Source organism: Gadus morhua, chromosome 20, assembly GCF_902167405.1.
Source record: "Gadus morhua chromosome 20, gadMor3.0, whole genome shotgun sequence".
Classification (NCBI taxonomy): Eukaryota; Metazoa; Chordata; class Actinopteri; order Gadiformes; family Gadidae; genus Gadus; species Gadus morhua.
In genome coordinates, this window is record NC_044067.1 from 3,416,713 (window position 1) to 3,433,857 (window position 17,145).

The 17,145-nt window shown below is 44.1% G+C and overlaps 2 protein-coding genes across 3 annotated transcripts in view; both read right to left on the bottom strand.

Moving 5' to 3' along the window:
• Positions 1–2,168: 2,168 nt before the first annotated feature.
• Positions 2,169–11,550, bottom strand: hoxd3a (homeobox D3a). The gene is made up of 4 exons (XM_030344151.1): positions 10,890–11,550; positions 6,694–6,753; positions 4,525–5,073; positions 2,169–3,841 (listed from the first exon to the last, which is right to left on the bottom strand). The coding sequence occupies exons 3-4, from the start codon at positions 4,967–4,969 to the stop codon at positions 3,096–3,098; spliced, it is 1,191 nt and encodes a 396-aa protein (XP_030200011.1). The 5' UTR covers positions 4,970–5,073; positions 6,694–6,753; positions 10,890–11,550; the 3' UTR covers positions 2,169–3,095.
• Positions 11,551–12,952: 1,402 nt separating this feature from the next.
• hoxd4a (homeobox D4a) overlaps positions 12,953–17,145 on the bottom strand; it is a 5,987-nt gene continuing 1,794 nt past the window's right edge. Inside the window, exons 2-3 of one of the 2 annotated variants that reach the window (XM_030344153.1) lie at positions 15,171–15,492; positions 12,953–14,762 (exon numbers count right to left, since the gene is read on the bottom strand). In XM_030344153.1, coding sequence (XP_030200013.1) covers positions 14,464–14,762; positions 15,171–15,492 — 621 coding nt within the window. In that variant the 3' untranslated portion in view covers positions 12,953–14,463. Of the gene's footprint in view, positions 14,763–15,170; positions 16,587–17,145 lie in introns of those variants that run through there. The other variant, XM_030344152.1, reaches the window with a different exon arrangement.

The window sequence follows — 17,145 nt, forward strand, 5'->3', positions numbered from 1 at the left end:
TCCATCTTTCCCTTCGAATTCAACACCGGTTTCTATACTAACAGGGCACTAAATTGGACATCAAAATCTAGAAACACCGTCGTTCAGTCCTGCTCTCGGGTGGCTGGCACACAGGGGAGTTTGTTGTGGGTCCGCGTTGGAGATGAAATCCGTCCATGAAACGTTTCCATCCTAGACGGCCGGAGTGTTTCTCACTACAATAGTCATACAGAAATCTAAACTAGTTATCCTGTCTTCCGCACCACGCAATAATTCCTCAACGGTGAAGCCGTTAATGACAGTGGGCGCCTCCTGTTGTCATTAGAGAGCCGACTGTAGGTTCGCCCGGGCGCCATGCGTAAATATTAGCCAGCAGCGAGGGGGCGTGGCCTGCGTCGCCCGTCCAATCCGGGCCCCGCCCCCCTCCCCCCCGCTGCTGGGATCCCATCCACAGAGCTTCTGGATCTGAGAGAGAAATATTCCAGCTTCTATAATAGCCTGGCATATATTCCTCCCTGGTCGGACTGCAAGTGACCTTATGATTTAGAAGTGATGACATTATTTAAAATTGTATAAATTTAGTTCAAATTCAGTATGCCTTGCTGAATTTTTATTTATGCTGATTCACTGAAATTGTTCAGTTTTCACAAAAGCTTTTATTGACTCACTCTGATTATATTTAACACTTTTATTATCCAAATGCTTCTAGAGATTAGCATATTGCTTTACCCCCCTCGCCTCAAGGCCAATGCACATCTCAGAAATACTCCAAATCATTATGTGACAACATGGCCTGCATGTCCCATCCATTCATAAATAGCACAGATCTGTGTATCACACTAATATTGTACTGTAAGGGAGCATGTTTCCATATGCTTCTCCTTTTACAACCAGATCTCATCTCCCGGATGAAGAAGGATAATTAATGAACTATTTTACCCCTGAACCAAATAGCAACGCATGCGTGTGGGCGAATATCTTCAGTTTAGCTTCCCTTTCGCACAAATCTCAAGCTCTAATTCGGTTAGTTTTGGAGCGACTCTATGATTAAGAATACAAATGATGCAGATGAAATGAGAGGGGCTGGATAATGAAACATGGCCTCCTCCCCCCTAGACCAGGTCCACAGCAAACCACACAACTATCATGACCTCCGTCCCGATGCTGCAAATCGACCCCGATGCCTTTAAATCAAAGATAGTTTGGTACATTTTAACCACACTTGGGTTCCATAAACCCTGTTTAGATTGTCCCGCGCAGTTTGAAGTTGTTAGTTGAATCTGGAATGCAAATGCTTTGTTCAGAGGAGGAGAATCAGCGAGGAGTCTGAAAGCGACGAGTTTTTGATTAATGAGCTTTGAAATGGCTCTCCAGGAGCAATAAAGGATGGACTGCTCTCTCTCTCTCTCTCTCTCTCTCTCTCTCTCTCTCTCTCTCTCTCTCTCTCTCTCTCTCTCTCTCTCTCTCTCTCTCTCTCTCTCTCTCTCTCTCTCTCTCTCTCTCTCTCCCTCTTTCTCTCTCTCTCTCCCTCCCTCTCTCTCTGCTTTCTCACACTCTGTGCCCCTCACCCCCTCGCTCCCTCTCTGCTGGGCTGCTCCTCTGTTTCTAACAAGCCGAGGAACACACCGGAACCCCGGGCAACATCACAGTCACTCGGGCAGCGGGCGCTGCGTCGTTCCCTTGGATGTTTTTAAACGTTTTATTCGACTCCACCGTTCCCAAATGTACAGAAACTGTAAAGGATATGTATGATGTAGCCTACACTTCCATGTGTATCACATAGCCTACAGTTATTTTCCTATCGTGTAATGATGTAATTTGAACATGGCCCAAAGGTTTCCATGCGTGTTATTACGCATTTGGGCATATTTTTGAACATGTATATATGTATACAAATAAAAAACATATTGACAGACATCAATATAGGCCTATTCCAGAAACCACCGTCTTGGAGAGCAGCCTGTTCCATCTTCCAGAACCGCAGACGCACTGATAGCGAGTCTACAGTCTAAAGGCTACTCTCAGCTATCGATCCATGCGGTTTCGCCTGTTTTAGTGCCCTGCAACTGCACGTCAATAGCGCCTTGTTACCGTCATCTGCCACTGCTCAGTCTCTCCCATCTTTAGGATACACGCCTTAAAACACCGAGGGGGGAGGCCTAGGAATGACGCAGCACCACACTGTGCAATATATTTGAGCACTTTATTTACAAAATGTTAAACACAATAAAATATAACATTTCGATATCATTAGGCCTTCGTAAATGTATGGATATCCAAACTGAATTAAATAACAATGGTAAAACCAAGAAAAAAATAAGTAGAAATGAGCTACGCAAAATGACATGCTGGTTTGTAAATGGATGCCTAGTATTCGATAGTCTACGTTTCGCTTTAGCCTCGAAGTTTGACACAAAATTGGAACCACGAAGGGCCCAGTGATGCTCACACACCGGCAGACATCCCTTTAAATCCCACGTTTACAATTAGAAATTACATTTCCCAACAATAGGCTTACCCTGCGAGCAAAAGCCGAACCCTGTTTCACCTGCACGCTTCAAGTGCAATAATCCTCCAATCATACAAAAGAAACATCACATTTAAATATTCGCATATAAAGGATAAATAATGTGCAATACAAAAGTCGTTAAACAATAAATAGGCGATATGCTAGTACAAGAGATAACGCGACGCAATGGGAATAAAATAAATAAATACGATACCTTTGAATCAAAACGGGATAATGACAACAGATTGGGATTTTTTCTTCATTTTTTTTTACTAACCGTAATTTTTTCTACTAAAGATGACAATCTAATGTCGTGTTATACGGACTCACCTTCAAGTAATGGAACATAATTTTTTTTTGTCTCCAAATTTGCTCATTGCACAACAAAGGAAAATAAACGAGTTAACGTGTTGCATACGAATCCTCCAAACTGAAATAAAAAAGGTAATGGACAGAGCTGAATTTAGGGAAATAATCACACGATAGCATTAATATCAATATCAATAATACTGTAATAATACACATGACTCGCTCGGAGTGTTATTAGACTAAGTGAGGTAATAAAACATCGCGACATACTTTTGGCACACACGTCGGAAACCACATATTACAAATGCGTAAGTTTAGGCGCTTCCTGAAGCCTTCCCTGAGACGCTTGGTGTGAGGTGAGGTCTGTGTACGTGGGGTGGGGGTCGCAGGGTCCATGGTGGTGGTTGCCCGGGATCTGGGCGGCACAGCTGTAGTCCACGCTGGCGGAGGAGGGGTGGGGGAGATGGCCGAGGTTGAACATGGGGCCCGAGGCTGGCATGGAATCAACAAAGTTCCCACCGACGTACACGGGGCTGCCTTGTAAATTAGCGTTGGCAAAGCCGTTGCTCTGCATGCTGTGATGTTCGTATTCGGACCCCGGGTACCTCTTCTGCTGCGGCAGGCAGCCGCCTAGCGGTGCCGTGTACGCGGCCAGGCCGTACATGTTTTGTTGGGGTTTGGCGAAGGACGGGGGCGACGGCGCGTCATAGCTCAGGGTGTTGACGCCCGGGATCTGCCCGGAGTATCCGAGGTGACTGGGGCCGTTCATCGGCGGACTCCTGTCGGGGGAGTGTCCGAGGGGAGAGTGCATGATCCCCTTGGCCTTCTGGTCCTTCTTGTATTTCATCCGTCTGTTTTGAAACCAGATCTTTATTTGGCGCTCGGTGAGATTCAGGAGGTTGGCCATCTCGACGCGCCGCGGGCGGCACAGGTACCTGTTAAAGTGGAACTCCTTCTCCAGTTCCACCAGCTGGGCGCTGGTGTAAGCAGTCCTGACCCGTTTAGAGGCGGGCCCGGGCGGGCTCTTCTCGTCACTCACCTCACCTGGAAAGAGACCGTGAGAAGTGAGAAGTCATCAATCACATTAATTCACTTCCACATCGGTCGCCACTCGTCAAGTAGATGCAGATTCACACAATATGACTGTACATCTCTCTCTCTCTCTCTCTCTCTCTCTCTCTCTTTCTCTCTCTCTCTCTCTCTCTCTCTCTCTCTCTCTCTCTCTCTCTCTCTCTCTCTCTCTCTCTCTCTCTCTCTCTCTCTCTCTCTCTCTCTCTCTCTCTCTCTCTCTCTCTCTCTCTCTCTCTCTCTCTCTCTCTCTCTCTCTCTCCCTCCAGCTATATCTCTCTCTGCACACACACACACACACACACACACACACACACACACACACACACACACACACACACACACACACACACACACACACACACACACACACACACACACACACACACACAGATACACACGCACCAACACACACACCAACACACACACCAACACACACACACACACACACACACACACACACACACACACACACACACACACACACACACACACACACACACACACACACACACACACACACACACACACACACACACACACACACGGTAAACAAACGGCCACCCATCTCATCTGTGTACATTCGTGCAGGCCATATAAGTTAATAATAAGCTCTGTGTCTCGACCTCGGAGAAGAAGCATGTATCAGTTCTCAGTACCTGCGGACGTACAGCCGCTGCCTTTCTGCTTGGCGTTCTGTCGGCTCTCCTTCATCCACGGGAAGATCTGCTTTGTAATCACCGGGGTGGAGGTGTTAGTAGCACCGTTAGTGGGGGTCTTCTTCTTCTGTGACGAAGAGGAGTTTGGGGCGGGGGACGTGGCGGACAGCGGGGGGGCTGGCGGCTCCCCAATACTAGGCGGTTGACTGTTGCTCTGATTGCTGCTTGCCTGACGCATGCAGTCTCCGTTTAGGTCCGTGTCCTTAAGGGTGGGGGGGCGAACCGCCGTGGTCTGAATTGGACACACCGAGGCCTGGTAGTCATTCTCGAGGCTGGACGTGGTATAGGCCTGGTGGGCCGCCGGGCCATAGTTATAGGAGTCTGGTTTGGGGTAGGAATAGCCTCCAAAAAGTCCAGAGTTATCGTAGTACGTTGCTTTCTGCATGGTGTGGGTTCAAGGCGAAAGCAGGCCGACGCCTCTGGCCAATGGCATGGGGGGGATCTGCGATCACGTGATGGGTGTTTCCCACTGTCGCTCTTTTGTGTGGCCTATAAAAAAGGAGACAGAAATCAGGCTTTAATACATGTGACATGAGGTATCCTTCTAAGGATTCCCCTTCACGCGCAAGACATACACAACGACGTTAAGATATCACTGGGTAAAATGTTGAATCAAAAATATTTCTTGGAATATCTTATTCCTGCGGGGCAAGAGTCACTGTTTAGATGTGGACAGCTAGCCCTTCAGCCATGGGCATCCCCCATTCCAGTTGGCCATTTGTGAGAGCGCCAAAAGTTAAACTTTAACTTCTGTCAAAGGCTCGGTCGAGGCTTTAGGCCTCCTCTAGAAATCCGCTGAATCAGCTTTGAGACGCGCACACAATAACCCTTTCACTAATCACAAGACTGAACAGAAACTCATCCACCTCAGCACCGCCACCCCCCCCCCCCCCCCCCCCCCCCCGCTCAGCAAGCTGTTCTCACACGCTGTATAAAACGTGTATAACGCCACACGGACTCATCTGATGTCTGACCGGGATGGGAGCTATGTGTTGGAGGGGCTGTGATGGCGGATCTTTGCTGTGGTGGGGGATGGGTGCGTTAGGGTAGGATGGGAGAAGGCCTATCCAGATATCTATAATTTCATTCCGCATTTATAAGGAGATATAATGACCTTGTCTCCTCTCTGCTCGGTCCAATCAAGATGATGTATGTTTAAAAAAAATAAGTGTTAAACTTAAGTAAGACAGGCCTAATTTATATATTTAAAAAAGACAACGGTCAATGTCTAACATTAGAACAGGTGCTGTGTGTTTCATTGGGAGGATGCATATCAATAACTAAATCAAACGTCGGGTGTCTACATTCCTACTGTATGCTGGTGGCTCCTGAAGGCAAAGTGGTCGCCGTGCATATCAATTGCACCTGTCAGTGTGGACTGCAGCAGAATTTATGACCGCAAATGTGATGGTTGTAAACGCCCCGGAGAGAACTCCAAAGCCCCACCATACTCCTCCTGGAGACGCGGAACTCTTAGAAGTGTAAAACTGAGCGTAGGTGGAAGGCAGGGGGAAGAATTTTATCCTCAATGAGCTGTGCCTGTGAGCAATGGGTTTATAAACGGAGGCCCCGTCTGAAGGGCTCCTGCTGTCGCGGCTCGCCTCCTGGCTCCCAGCCGGCCGAAGCGATCCGTATCCCGGGCTGCTTGGTGGCTGGAGAGGCGAAACCAACCTAGTTTTCTGTTGCGTTTTGATTGAATTCGTGCATGTCGATGTCGTTATCCGATTTTTATCAGGTATTTGTGGCGTGCAGATTAGGCTACATTCGTGGTATTATCAGTCGTTAATGAACGCGAAGGTACGTTTTTGGATTATTTTTTATTTATAGTGGTTTTTAGTGAGGAGGTACGAGGCTTATTGATGACTACACTTTGAAGTTTTAGTATGCTTTCGTTTGCCTTAGTAACCAATCGTAGCCAAAGGTTCGGCCCAGTGCATTGTTATTACCTTGCCCAAGAGCTTTTCCAACTTGTGTGTGATTTACGGTCGGTCAAAGACATCAGCCTCTCTGGTATAGCCTATTACTCTAAATCACGGCTTCCTTTCATTCAGGAAATCGGTTCGCTGTTACATATTTTGTTTTTGTTTTCATTAAATAAATATCACTCACCGTAATTTGCGCAGACGTGCTTCCTACTCCTCACGCATTCATCACTGCTCACATCTGGACCTGGGGAGAAGCAAACCATACATTCACTCGTTTTGGATTTTAATCAAACATGGAATTAGTTTAGACACACACTTGTGTTTACTTTCACTAATGGACACAAATAAGATAGATAGATGTTTAGCTCTTTATATCACTATTATTATGCCTATGTTTTTTATTAATACGAATATGATTAATTATAATTGTATAATTATTATCATTACTATTTATATTTTGTTATCATTATTACATATTTATGTTTTATCAGTATAGGACTTTAATTATATGATAAACACGGAAATACATTTACATGGAAAAAAACGGGTTAAATATTGTGTTGACAAACTTGTGAATTAAAACAACATCTAACATATTTTATCTTCAAGTCTAATGAAGTGATTTCCATGGCTGGTTCGATGGGTCTGCGTACCAAGAAAACACACCCGGGGCTCCCAAGAAAAATGTGTTGCATGTGCACTTTTGAACAAAGAGCAAGACCAAATATTTAGCAGTCATAAGCTTTTTAGGTGACCTTTGGGTCATTCAGCATTACCACAAAGTTTAATGAACAACGAGCGGTTCGCTCTCGAATCATCCACGACGGGGCGACGGGCTTTTTACTCTGGATACACCGAAAGAGAAGAGACTGTCGACGGCCAGCGACTAACGACGGAGGGGATAAATCTCAGGAAATGCCTTGTTAAAAGCTCCTAATTGATTCCTGAATCTCCTAGATTCTCTCCTTGAAAAGAAAAGAACGGTCATATAGAATTAATATGCACTTAAATTGCATATTAAGCCGTTAAATTAAAGAGTGCCTTCCATTTGGATTTTTTCTAAGGAGTAGGTCATACGCCTCCATATCGGGCCCTCGGACTACAGGGACGTGTTATTTTGAGGGCTTTTCAATACATAGTGTCGCGTCTAGTGGCAGACATGGTCGTCTTTTCACACAGCAGTGTTTTCGCCTACGCGTTGTTACGGTGAGTTTGGTGCGCACAATGGCCTGTGCGTGGAGCGGTCCATGAGGACGTGTTACGCACTTCATCACAGCCTCTTAGCCGGCCTACGCACCGTGGGTACACATCATTGTCAAACAAAAGGTTATTCAGCATTATTATTATCATAAATATTTTAGGGGTTTTGCACATTTCTTTTGAATATTATTGTCCTCAAAATGAGTCAGTATAGTCAACGACGTACGTGGTTTTGATTTGTATTTACTGTCGAGGATCAATTTATGTTTGTTTCTTGGCGAGGCTGCTGCTCCACATTTCTGAGAATATAGCAGATTAGTCGATTTGTCAAAGCCGTGTTTGATCCTAATTTAGGAGTATTTGTGATAAATATAAAAGTATCTTGTTTATGAGTAGCACAGCATTCCTCAGTGCAGAAGAGAATCAAATATAACTTGTAATCTGGTATAACCGAGCCTACATAGAACCAAAACATTGTTCAAAACTGTTTTCATGAATAGGCCTACATTCGGCAAATAGTCGACTTCAGAAAAGCTGAATTCTCAAAGAAATCCTTATGATACATCACACATCAGTCAGTGGCCTAATAGATCGTAAAAGCGTTTGATTCAGGCCAATCGTTTGGTTAAAACGGCTTAAAAGAATATACATCGACACATGAGGGTCCACGGTTAAAGTCCACAGAAATAATAAACATAGAAAGCATCTGCATTGATTCTACATCATCATCCAGTGGCGTGTCTCTCCAGATACACAGCCTAATATCAATACATGTAGAATATAAGGTTGCAGGTGAACAAAGCCATAGTTATAACCACATAAATCAAGCTTACGGCACCTTGACGATAAGACAACAAATTAAGGTGATTTACGATCCAACAGAACCAAATGAAAAGTTCTGCCCGTAGTTCTTCTGTTCGGTGGGCTTTCATTTAAAAAGGAAAACTGTTCGAAAACATCCAAGCATTCTGTCAGCAATATTTAAAAATAAATATTGAAACATCCATTACAGCTTTGAAATGCATAGCCGCCGTGGCTCTATATCCATTTAATTGGCATCGAGAGCAATATTAATAAGCATCGCCTTCTTGAATGAAATAAATCACGTTTATTTCCTTGCATTATATTAACCCATGGTTAAAGGTTGCATTTTGCCATGCAATTGCTTACCTGTGTATCAATTCATCATATAGCAGTGGCCCCCTCAGACTCAATTGCTTTCCACGCAGTCTCTAGAATAAATCCTTCACCCTTTCTCTGTAGACAATGCTGTCCTAACCCTGATCTTGCTGTTTTTCAGACATTTCCATATACCAATGCAGACAGTATTCCCGATAGAATGGAATGGCTCGCATTCAACTACCAATAAAAAGCCAACACGGTCTCCGTATTCCCCCAAAAGATCCCTGGCAATCAATCAAGCGTGGAAATGTTGCAGGAATTCAAAACATATAGGTTGTACATATGTCGGGCTGGCATTAGGATTTAGGCGTTTCGGAACCTTTATGATGACAAAAGGCACTGCCTTGAGATACAAGCATATTTGTTCACGTGATCAGATTGTATTCTGTCAGCCTGCTTCTTACCTCACGAATCCATTTTCATAAAGGGTGGCGTTTGTTTCCCATCTGAGATGCAGGCCTATACCTTACATATATATATGTACAGGTTTCTGGGTTCCTGCTTCGCTTATACCGGCATTGGGACATTCTTTGATGATATAAAACATGCTAAATCTAGGGTTTTCGATGCATTTCTTCCTTACTTATGTCAGGATTGCAACAATAAAATGTCTACTGGTGTGCTGTTTACTTTGAAAATGCTCTTATCTATGTGTTTAGTTTGTGTGTGTAATAAGCGGATTTTAATTCTGTGCCCAGGCAAAGTCAGAATAGCCCTAGACATTAATCTGATGCTATGAACAATATTTAACAATTGTACTTTCACCCCATGGACAATAGTCCCATAAACAGGCCCTTTAGTTCATCGTTGTTGATGCATTTTACACTTTATCATGATACTTTGAATCGCTACCATTTTTCAACAATGGACTCGAACTCAGCCTCGAAATTGTATGGAAATAAACGTCAGAATAAGCCTCTATTGTTTGGCGAGCCAGCGGTCTAACACGTCGCTGCAGACGGCAGGCTGGAGAACAGCCTTCACGTCGCTATCAAATGAATGCATCGTCTTTCTCCCCAACGAAGAATAAGAAAAATGATTTGAAAAAGTGTGAGATTGTGTTGCTGAGCGCCTGGAAGGATGGAGGTGCGGCGGTGAAAGCTCCGGGCTGGGGGCGCGGTGAGTGAGCCGGGGCTCCGAGCAGAGAGGCTACGAGCAAAGAGGCTCCGAGCGGGGGCTCTGACCCGGGTCTCTCAGCTGGGGCTCTGACCAGAGGCTCTGAGTCGGGGTTCTGAGTCGGGGTTCTGAGCAGAGGCTCTTAGCAAAGGCTGCGAGCAGGGAGGCTCCGAGCTGTGGCTCTGAGGCTCGGCCCGCTAGCGTCGCAGCATATGTTCAGGGGGTAATAAAAGTGAACGATTTACAGTTTTCGCCCGGCCCCCCAGCAGCCAAGCACCCTTTTAAAAAATTACTGCCAATGATTTACTACCAGAAAGGTCTGCCAACCTGCCCAAAGTTCCTCCAACTCCCCAGAATAAAACTCTGATGTTCAACCAAATAAAAAATACTAGGAATTACGCACGACATTTATCAGCCAATCACGAAACGACGTGATTTGTTTTATTTTAACAACATAAAATTGATAATTGATCTATAAATAATTGTTATAGTGTTCTACCGGGTGAAATGTTGTCCTAGAAGGAAGGCTCTCATTTAAATACCCCATGCAATCATGAAACTGCCGACTGGAGGAGCCTTACACAATTGTATTTAACAAGTATATGGCGATTCCATAAATAGTCAGCGAGCAACTCTTTCGTAATTAGAAAAAAGAGATTATACCAAGCATTTAAGATCCATGGCTAACCTGCAAGCATACACATGGCATGGCCAGCGTAATAAAAATAAAATATACACACCCTTACACACGCAAATGTGACTACCACGCAACACACTATAAATCTGTTTAGAGCGCACACATCAAAGGGCGCAATAGATCATCAATTTGACACATATCGCCATTCACTTCCACAGTCACAGAAAAGCGGAAAAATTACCTACCGAGCATCCATTGCCCCTCGGATGTTGCGCTAAAGTGACGGATACAGTCGCTCCGAGTACCGGACCGGTCGGATATTATTTTCTTGGGGATCGCTTCAGTTTTCAAGTCTGATAGAGTCCTCTGGATTAATGACGCCGCGGCGCTTCTAGGGGGACGTGCTGCATTAATTATTTAGACAATCACGTGGTCAAGCACAGAGAGCCTAGTGGTATAGTCTCCGGAATTATATCTCACAATGCAGACAGCACAGTTTAATACATCTTAGGGGGGGGGCTGTCTTCGCTCGGCGCGGCCGCTACCAACAGCTGGGAATCAAATATGGCCGTGTGTGAGCCATGGCCAACGCGACGACCGGGGGATTCTACATTCGGTGCAATGTCATTGGAAATGGCAGTGCCTTTGGCTCGCGTTTATTCCTCTCAGACATGTAGGTCAACGTGGCTCCCGCTGCACGCACCGGCGTCTCTGACCTGATTGCGTTCTGTTTGTGTGCAGGTCCACTAAATATGCACTACAGTGTTTGTTTCGCTTTGATGATACCACGGTGCGAAACACCCTATGCGTAATTATGTAATCATATCTTTGGATACGGATATTCCTCAATGGGCCGGCGTTATCAAAACGCACTAGTTATTGGATATACATTTAAACATAATGCTTATGATTGTTTCACGATTCATACCCATTGTAGGCTACCCCCCCCCCCCCCTACCCCTCAACCACCCCCCCCCCCCCCCCCTTTCTTTTTTTGTTTTCTCTGTTTTTTCCGCCCCAATGTGCAGGGTGCTGTCGCCTCTCCAACATACAGGCGGTTGGTACCCATCACCTTTGTTTACGCGGCTCATTCAGGAGCCATAAGGCGCGTGCACGTGTAACTACAAAGCCACACGCATGGATGAGCAGACAGGAGTGTCACGGCGGCCCATATATCCTGCACGCGGGCGAGCCCAGGCCTGTTGGTAGTCATGGAGACGGACACACTGCCCAACATTTAAAGGGAAATGTTTTTGTTTCAAACGTCAGGCTGCATCTCGCCGTGCTCCTCACGGTGTCTGAGTGAAGACGTATTGTGGTGAAGTTGCAGGTCTTTCTGACTGGATCTTCCAGAAGCCAGGTAGACAAGACCCCCTGCCAAGTTGGTAGGGATACTCGAAGGCTTCCCGCCCTGAAGGACTCAGCCGGAGTGGCTTGTTCATCAGGGCAGTGCCTACATGCAGAATTAAGCGTCGTTACTGGCTTGTAGGCCTGTAACACGATGTTATTTATTATTCTAACCATCAAGTTTCGCAATTTAATAAAAGTGGTGCGGGCAACACTGGGTGTTTGCAGAGAACCATTAAAACGAATTGACCTTTCCACACAGGCCATTGGAGTGACACTGGGAATTAAATGTACTATCGTGTGTTAAATTCCTACAGTGTAGGATATGACAGTTGGGCTTTAGTGTGTATTGTTAGTTTGCGTACGTGTTTGTGTTGCTGAGTAGGCTCATGTATTGCGGTTGTACATTCTCCCGTAAGTGTATTATCTTAATTATGTGAAATATCCCCATCGTATGAATACTGAGCCTATTATCCTCCCTGAAACCAATAAAACATTCAAACAAATCCCAACTTCTTCCAGAACGCTTTCTATCAAGTTTTATAAACGTTTTTTCCAAAAACGTGCCTGCTAATCTCATAGACATGGAAACAAGTCCTTCACAGGGCTAATTATCAATATTTTACAGCTACACTCATTGTACATGAATAACTAGGCCTATCTTCAATAATTACATCTCCTCTCCTCATTGAACGTCTGGACATTAAATCTATGAGCCTTCGAGTTTTGCCGCTCTTTGGAAGACATCTGCAACGAGGGATATTCTAATTGCAAAATGCAAAACATTTATATTAGGCTGCCTTTACATTATACTCAGTATATAAAAGTATTTTTCCAGAAGTTATTAGTTTGATTTTACAAGAATGGGGATTGGGAATTATAACCATATCCTGTTTAATCAAATGCTTCTTAATTAACTGATTTGTAACCACTTAACTCAATAGTTGGTAGAAATATTTATTTTCCAATATAACTTTCACATCTGGATGCACAATACAATGTAAAACGCAGGTACAAAAATAAAATACAATAACAAATAGACATGGGACAAATGCATTCATTGGAACGATGCAGGTCTGCAGCTGATCAAATAAATATTTCAATACCTTTAAAATCGTGAAATCTATTCACTGGAAAATAGCTATAAATCCTTGGTTTTAGTTTGTTTTTTTCTTTTCTTACAATCAGCGCGCATCGCGTGTGTGGGAGAAATGCTGTGGCTGCATGGAGGTCAGGTACCCGGGGTCAGTCCTCGCGGCTGAAATGTGTCTCAGGCTGCAGGAGAAGTGTCCCCTGCTTGAACCTGCACGGCTGCCATGGTCGAACTTCACTTAAATACCTTCTCCACCTCTCATCGCTATAACCCTCCACAGCGCGTATTCTGAAGAGTTTATTATAACAATCGTCGTTTTGTTCCTAGGAGAGTGGTGGGAGAGTACATGAGTAGTCGTCTCGGAACGTGACGCCAAAGCCCCTGGTTCGTTTGGTGTGAATGGATGTCAATGATTAGGATTCGACGTTAACTAAGAACGTCGACTAGGAGTTGCGTAAATGGCATGCTAATAAAGAGTTCCAATGCATTTACAATTATAAAAAAACATTGATCGAATAAATTTAAACTTGCTACACGAAAATATACAATTGTTTGACAAAATAAATAACAAAAAAATACTTAAAGGAATAAGGAATGAATTCGTTTTTCTAAATATTCTGGAAAAATATCATTCGAATTAGAGAAATCTAAGGAGCATTATTTTGGTGCCATGCAAGAACAACATACCTTTTTTCGAGTTTAAGGTGGTATGGACGAACCTTTTAAAATACACACTGTTTACAAAGATGTCAAGAGAGATTTATAACCGATTAAGGGCACTCAGGATAGTGTTCAGATACGAATATCATCGGAATGTATGGGCGATATTTATCAACTACTCAATGCATTGTTGTACAAAATAAATTAAACGATGTAATACATAGAAACGATTTCTGTGTAGGCCTCTATCGGACTTACTGAACTAAGTTTCTGAGTTGTGGTGCCACTGAAAAATGTTTCAAGTATATTTCGTTAAGTATGGAGTATTTCCATTACAGAAAAATATATATTTAAAATGTATAATTTGAAGAAAGAAAATGTAACCACGCATCGAGCAAATCCACAGCCCAGAACCAATGCACGTGGACACGAGTGATTACTTTCAATATAGTCGGTGATAAAATGAATGCTTTTTATATATATTTCCAAAAAAATCTAAAGTTTGTTGCGTAATACTGTGCCCATTGAAGGATTAAACCTTCTAAAACAGGCCCGATGCTCGTATCTCCTGGAGGGAAAAGGGGTTGATTTCTGACTCTATTCTGCATCATCTCCTCTTGGGTCATTAGTTCGTTGAATAGAAATTGCGTAAAACGACTCAGGTCCATGCAAAAGGCAAACACACTCTTTGTATAATGTACAGTTAATTGAACTTCTCTCTATAAAGTTGTGATATCAGTCTGGTTCTCCTTCGGAATACTTTGCATATGGCTGGCCGCCGGCGCTGAGCGGCCCTTGGTGTTCGGCAGCTTGTGGTCTTTCTTCCATTTCATTCTTCTGTTCTGAAACCAAATTTTGATCTGCCGCTCCGAGAGACAAAGAGTGTGTGCAATCTCAATCCTCCTCCGTCTAGTCAGATACCTGTTAAAATGAAATTCCTTCTCGAGTTCCAAAACCTGCTGTCTGGTGTACGCTGTTCTGGAGCGTTTGGGTTCGGATCCGGTGTAATCCGGGTTCACTGTGGGGAAACAAAGAGGAAAGTGAACCCAAATGTCACCTCAGAGTACCGCACAACAAAACAACAACAACATAGCTGGAATATTGACACCAAACTCTTCCAAACTTCCAGGCATCCCGCCCCACCACCAACACGAGTCCAGGGCAGGAATGTAACTCTACAGTATCTCCCATTCCCCCTCAAACTAGTTCACCTGAACACTATTACACCGCGCCAGGAGCGCTTTAAGAGCTCACAGACCTAGTGCCCTATTTCCTGAGCAATAAAAATTTATGACTTGTGTAATTGGTGAGGCCTTCAAAGACTCTCATAAATATTACACTGATGAATTCTCTAGCCCTTTAAAACGGGGGACCCTCAGCCGGCCACAAAAAAAAATCATTTGATGGAGGCAAAAATAAATCTTACCAGTAGTTACGTGGACTTTCTTCATCCAGGGATAAACTACAGCCGGCAGTTTGGCTTGTATCCCGTTTTGGCTCTTTGTGTTTTGCTCCTGTCCACAAGTCCGGGGTCCGGTCATTTGGACCGGGGAACTCTGCTCATCCCGGCCGCCGGTGAACGGGCTGGGGCGGCCGGCCGCGTCGTGCACATGACCCCGAGGCGGCACCGCGCCGTCCTGCACGTCGGTGGTGCAGCTGAAGGGCTGATCCGCGTAATTTGGCCGTGTGTAGAGCCCAGGGTGCTGCTGAAAGTCTGTGTCCTGCGCTGGACTGAAGAAGTCCGAGCCCTGGTCGGATATATAGTTATTCTGTGAATATTCCTCGCAAGGAGGAAATTTTGGGTCCACATATTTTGAGTTCACCATATACGAACTCATGGCCATTAATTTCTGAAGGTAGAAAATACTAATTTTTCTCGAGTTGTCTTTTTTCCACCCTCCATAAAGCCCTCCTACTTGGTGTCAACTGAATAAAGTTAGCAGACCATGTGACCATGTCGGCCAATAGAGGGGTTGCAATCCCATCAACGAGTAAACATACACAGAGAAGCAATTTTATATAACTAGTTCAGAGAGAAAATCAACTATTCTAGAATTTATCCTGTTATTGGTTTCAGTAAATGCATTTAGAAAGTAAAAACAATGCCTGAGCAATAATTAGACGACATAAAACAAAACACACTCATAACCCCATGCAGCAACCCCAGTATAAACAACATCATTTATGAGTATCAACAACCCCTCCATCAAATTACTTTTGCTCGTTTTATTCTTGTAAGAATATGTTTCATATTATTTAACAGCGTCCGACTGAAACGCTGGAGTTGGACAGCGAGAAACCAACAAAAGCTACAAAAGCCCTGCGGCATAAAAGGGGCGAATAATGACGGAGGACAATTGATGAGCAGAGTCTTTGTGGGGAAGGGGTCATCCAAAAGTTACACGAATCTCATCCCTTCATCTGCTCGTCTCCTTTCACACACACCGTCTAAGACCACTTCTGGACTGCCGTCGCCCTGACAATCAATGATAGGACAGAAGCGACCCGATGAGAAGGTCTTCCAAGGGAAAACCAAATTAAATAATGAATAAATAATACCATTATGTTCCCTGTTCATTGAAATGCATCATTTATTTCTGTCCTTTACCAAATAATGATATGCCTTTATCTCTACTTGGTGAAGGCCTATAATTCACAATTGTATACAGGCCTAATAACGAATAATCAATAATATCTGCCGACATGTGTAAGTCTTTTGATCCAACTGGGTTTATAATGTAACTGTTAACAGATGAGGGATGAACAATCAGACACTGTGATTGGCCGGGCTGCATCAAGCGAGAGATGCTAATTGGACAGCAAGTGGTCAATACATCGAAGTGTTTTCATCGACAATATACTCCCCTAGAATCGAATCTGTGACTCTGGTTTCATCACACAAATTCGGTTCTACAGGGTATATATGGACGACGGAAGACCCACTGATAATTGGTTCGACAAAAGGAAGAAAGAAGGAAACGTCATGACGTCAGATAGCATAACGTTCACCCAAAATGTTTCAGCAGGAAGTCGTTGCGTCATCACAGGAGCAAATGACCAGTGTGGACCCGGATTGGGTTCATGATTCTGCATCAGGTGCTTTGTGGTGTGAACTTTGACAGTTTATTATGACGGCACCGCCTTGGGGTTGCCTGTACTGCATGTAAGCCTGATTGTGAGTGTAGGTCTGAAGCATATGACCATGCAGCAAGTCTACCTTTATGTAAAAAACGATTTGGCAAATACCCTTTTACAAATAAGAACACCTTTTATGGGTCAAGTCAACACATCTTCTCAGAAGAGTTAAAATGTGGACTGGACCAACTAAGTGCTCTGGAAGCACAATTCTCAGAATATGAGGATAAAGGCACAGAGGTCAACACAAAATCGTTAACTGAAAT

Coding starts and splice junctions, on each gene's coding strand:
- hoxd3a (XM_030344151.1), bottom strand. CDS start 4,969: ATGCAGAAAGCAACGTACTACGATAACTCTGGACTTTTTGGAGGCTAT. Junction 3,842..4,524: donor CAGCGGCTGTACGTCCGCAG/GTACTGAGAACT, acceptor GTCTCTTTCCAG/GTGAGGTGAGTGACGAGAAG.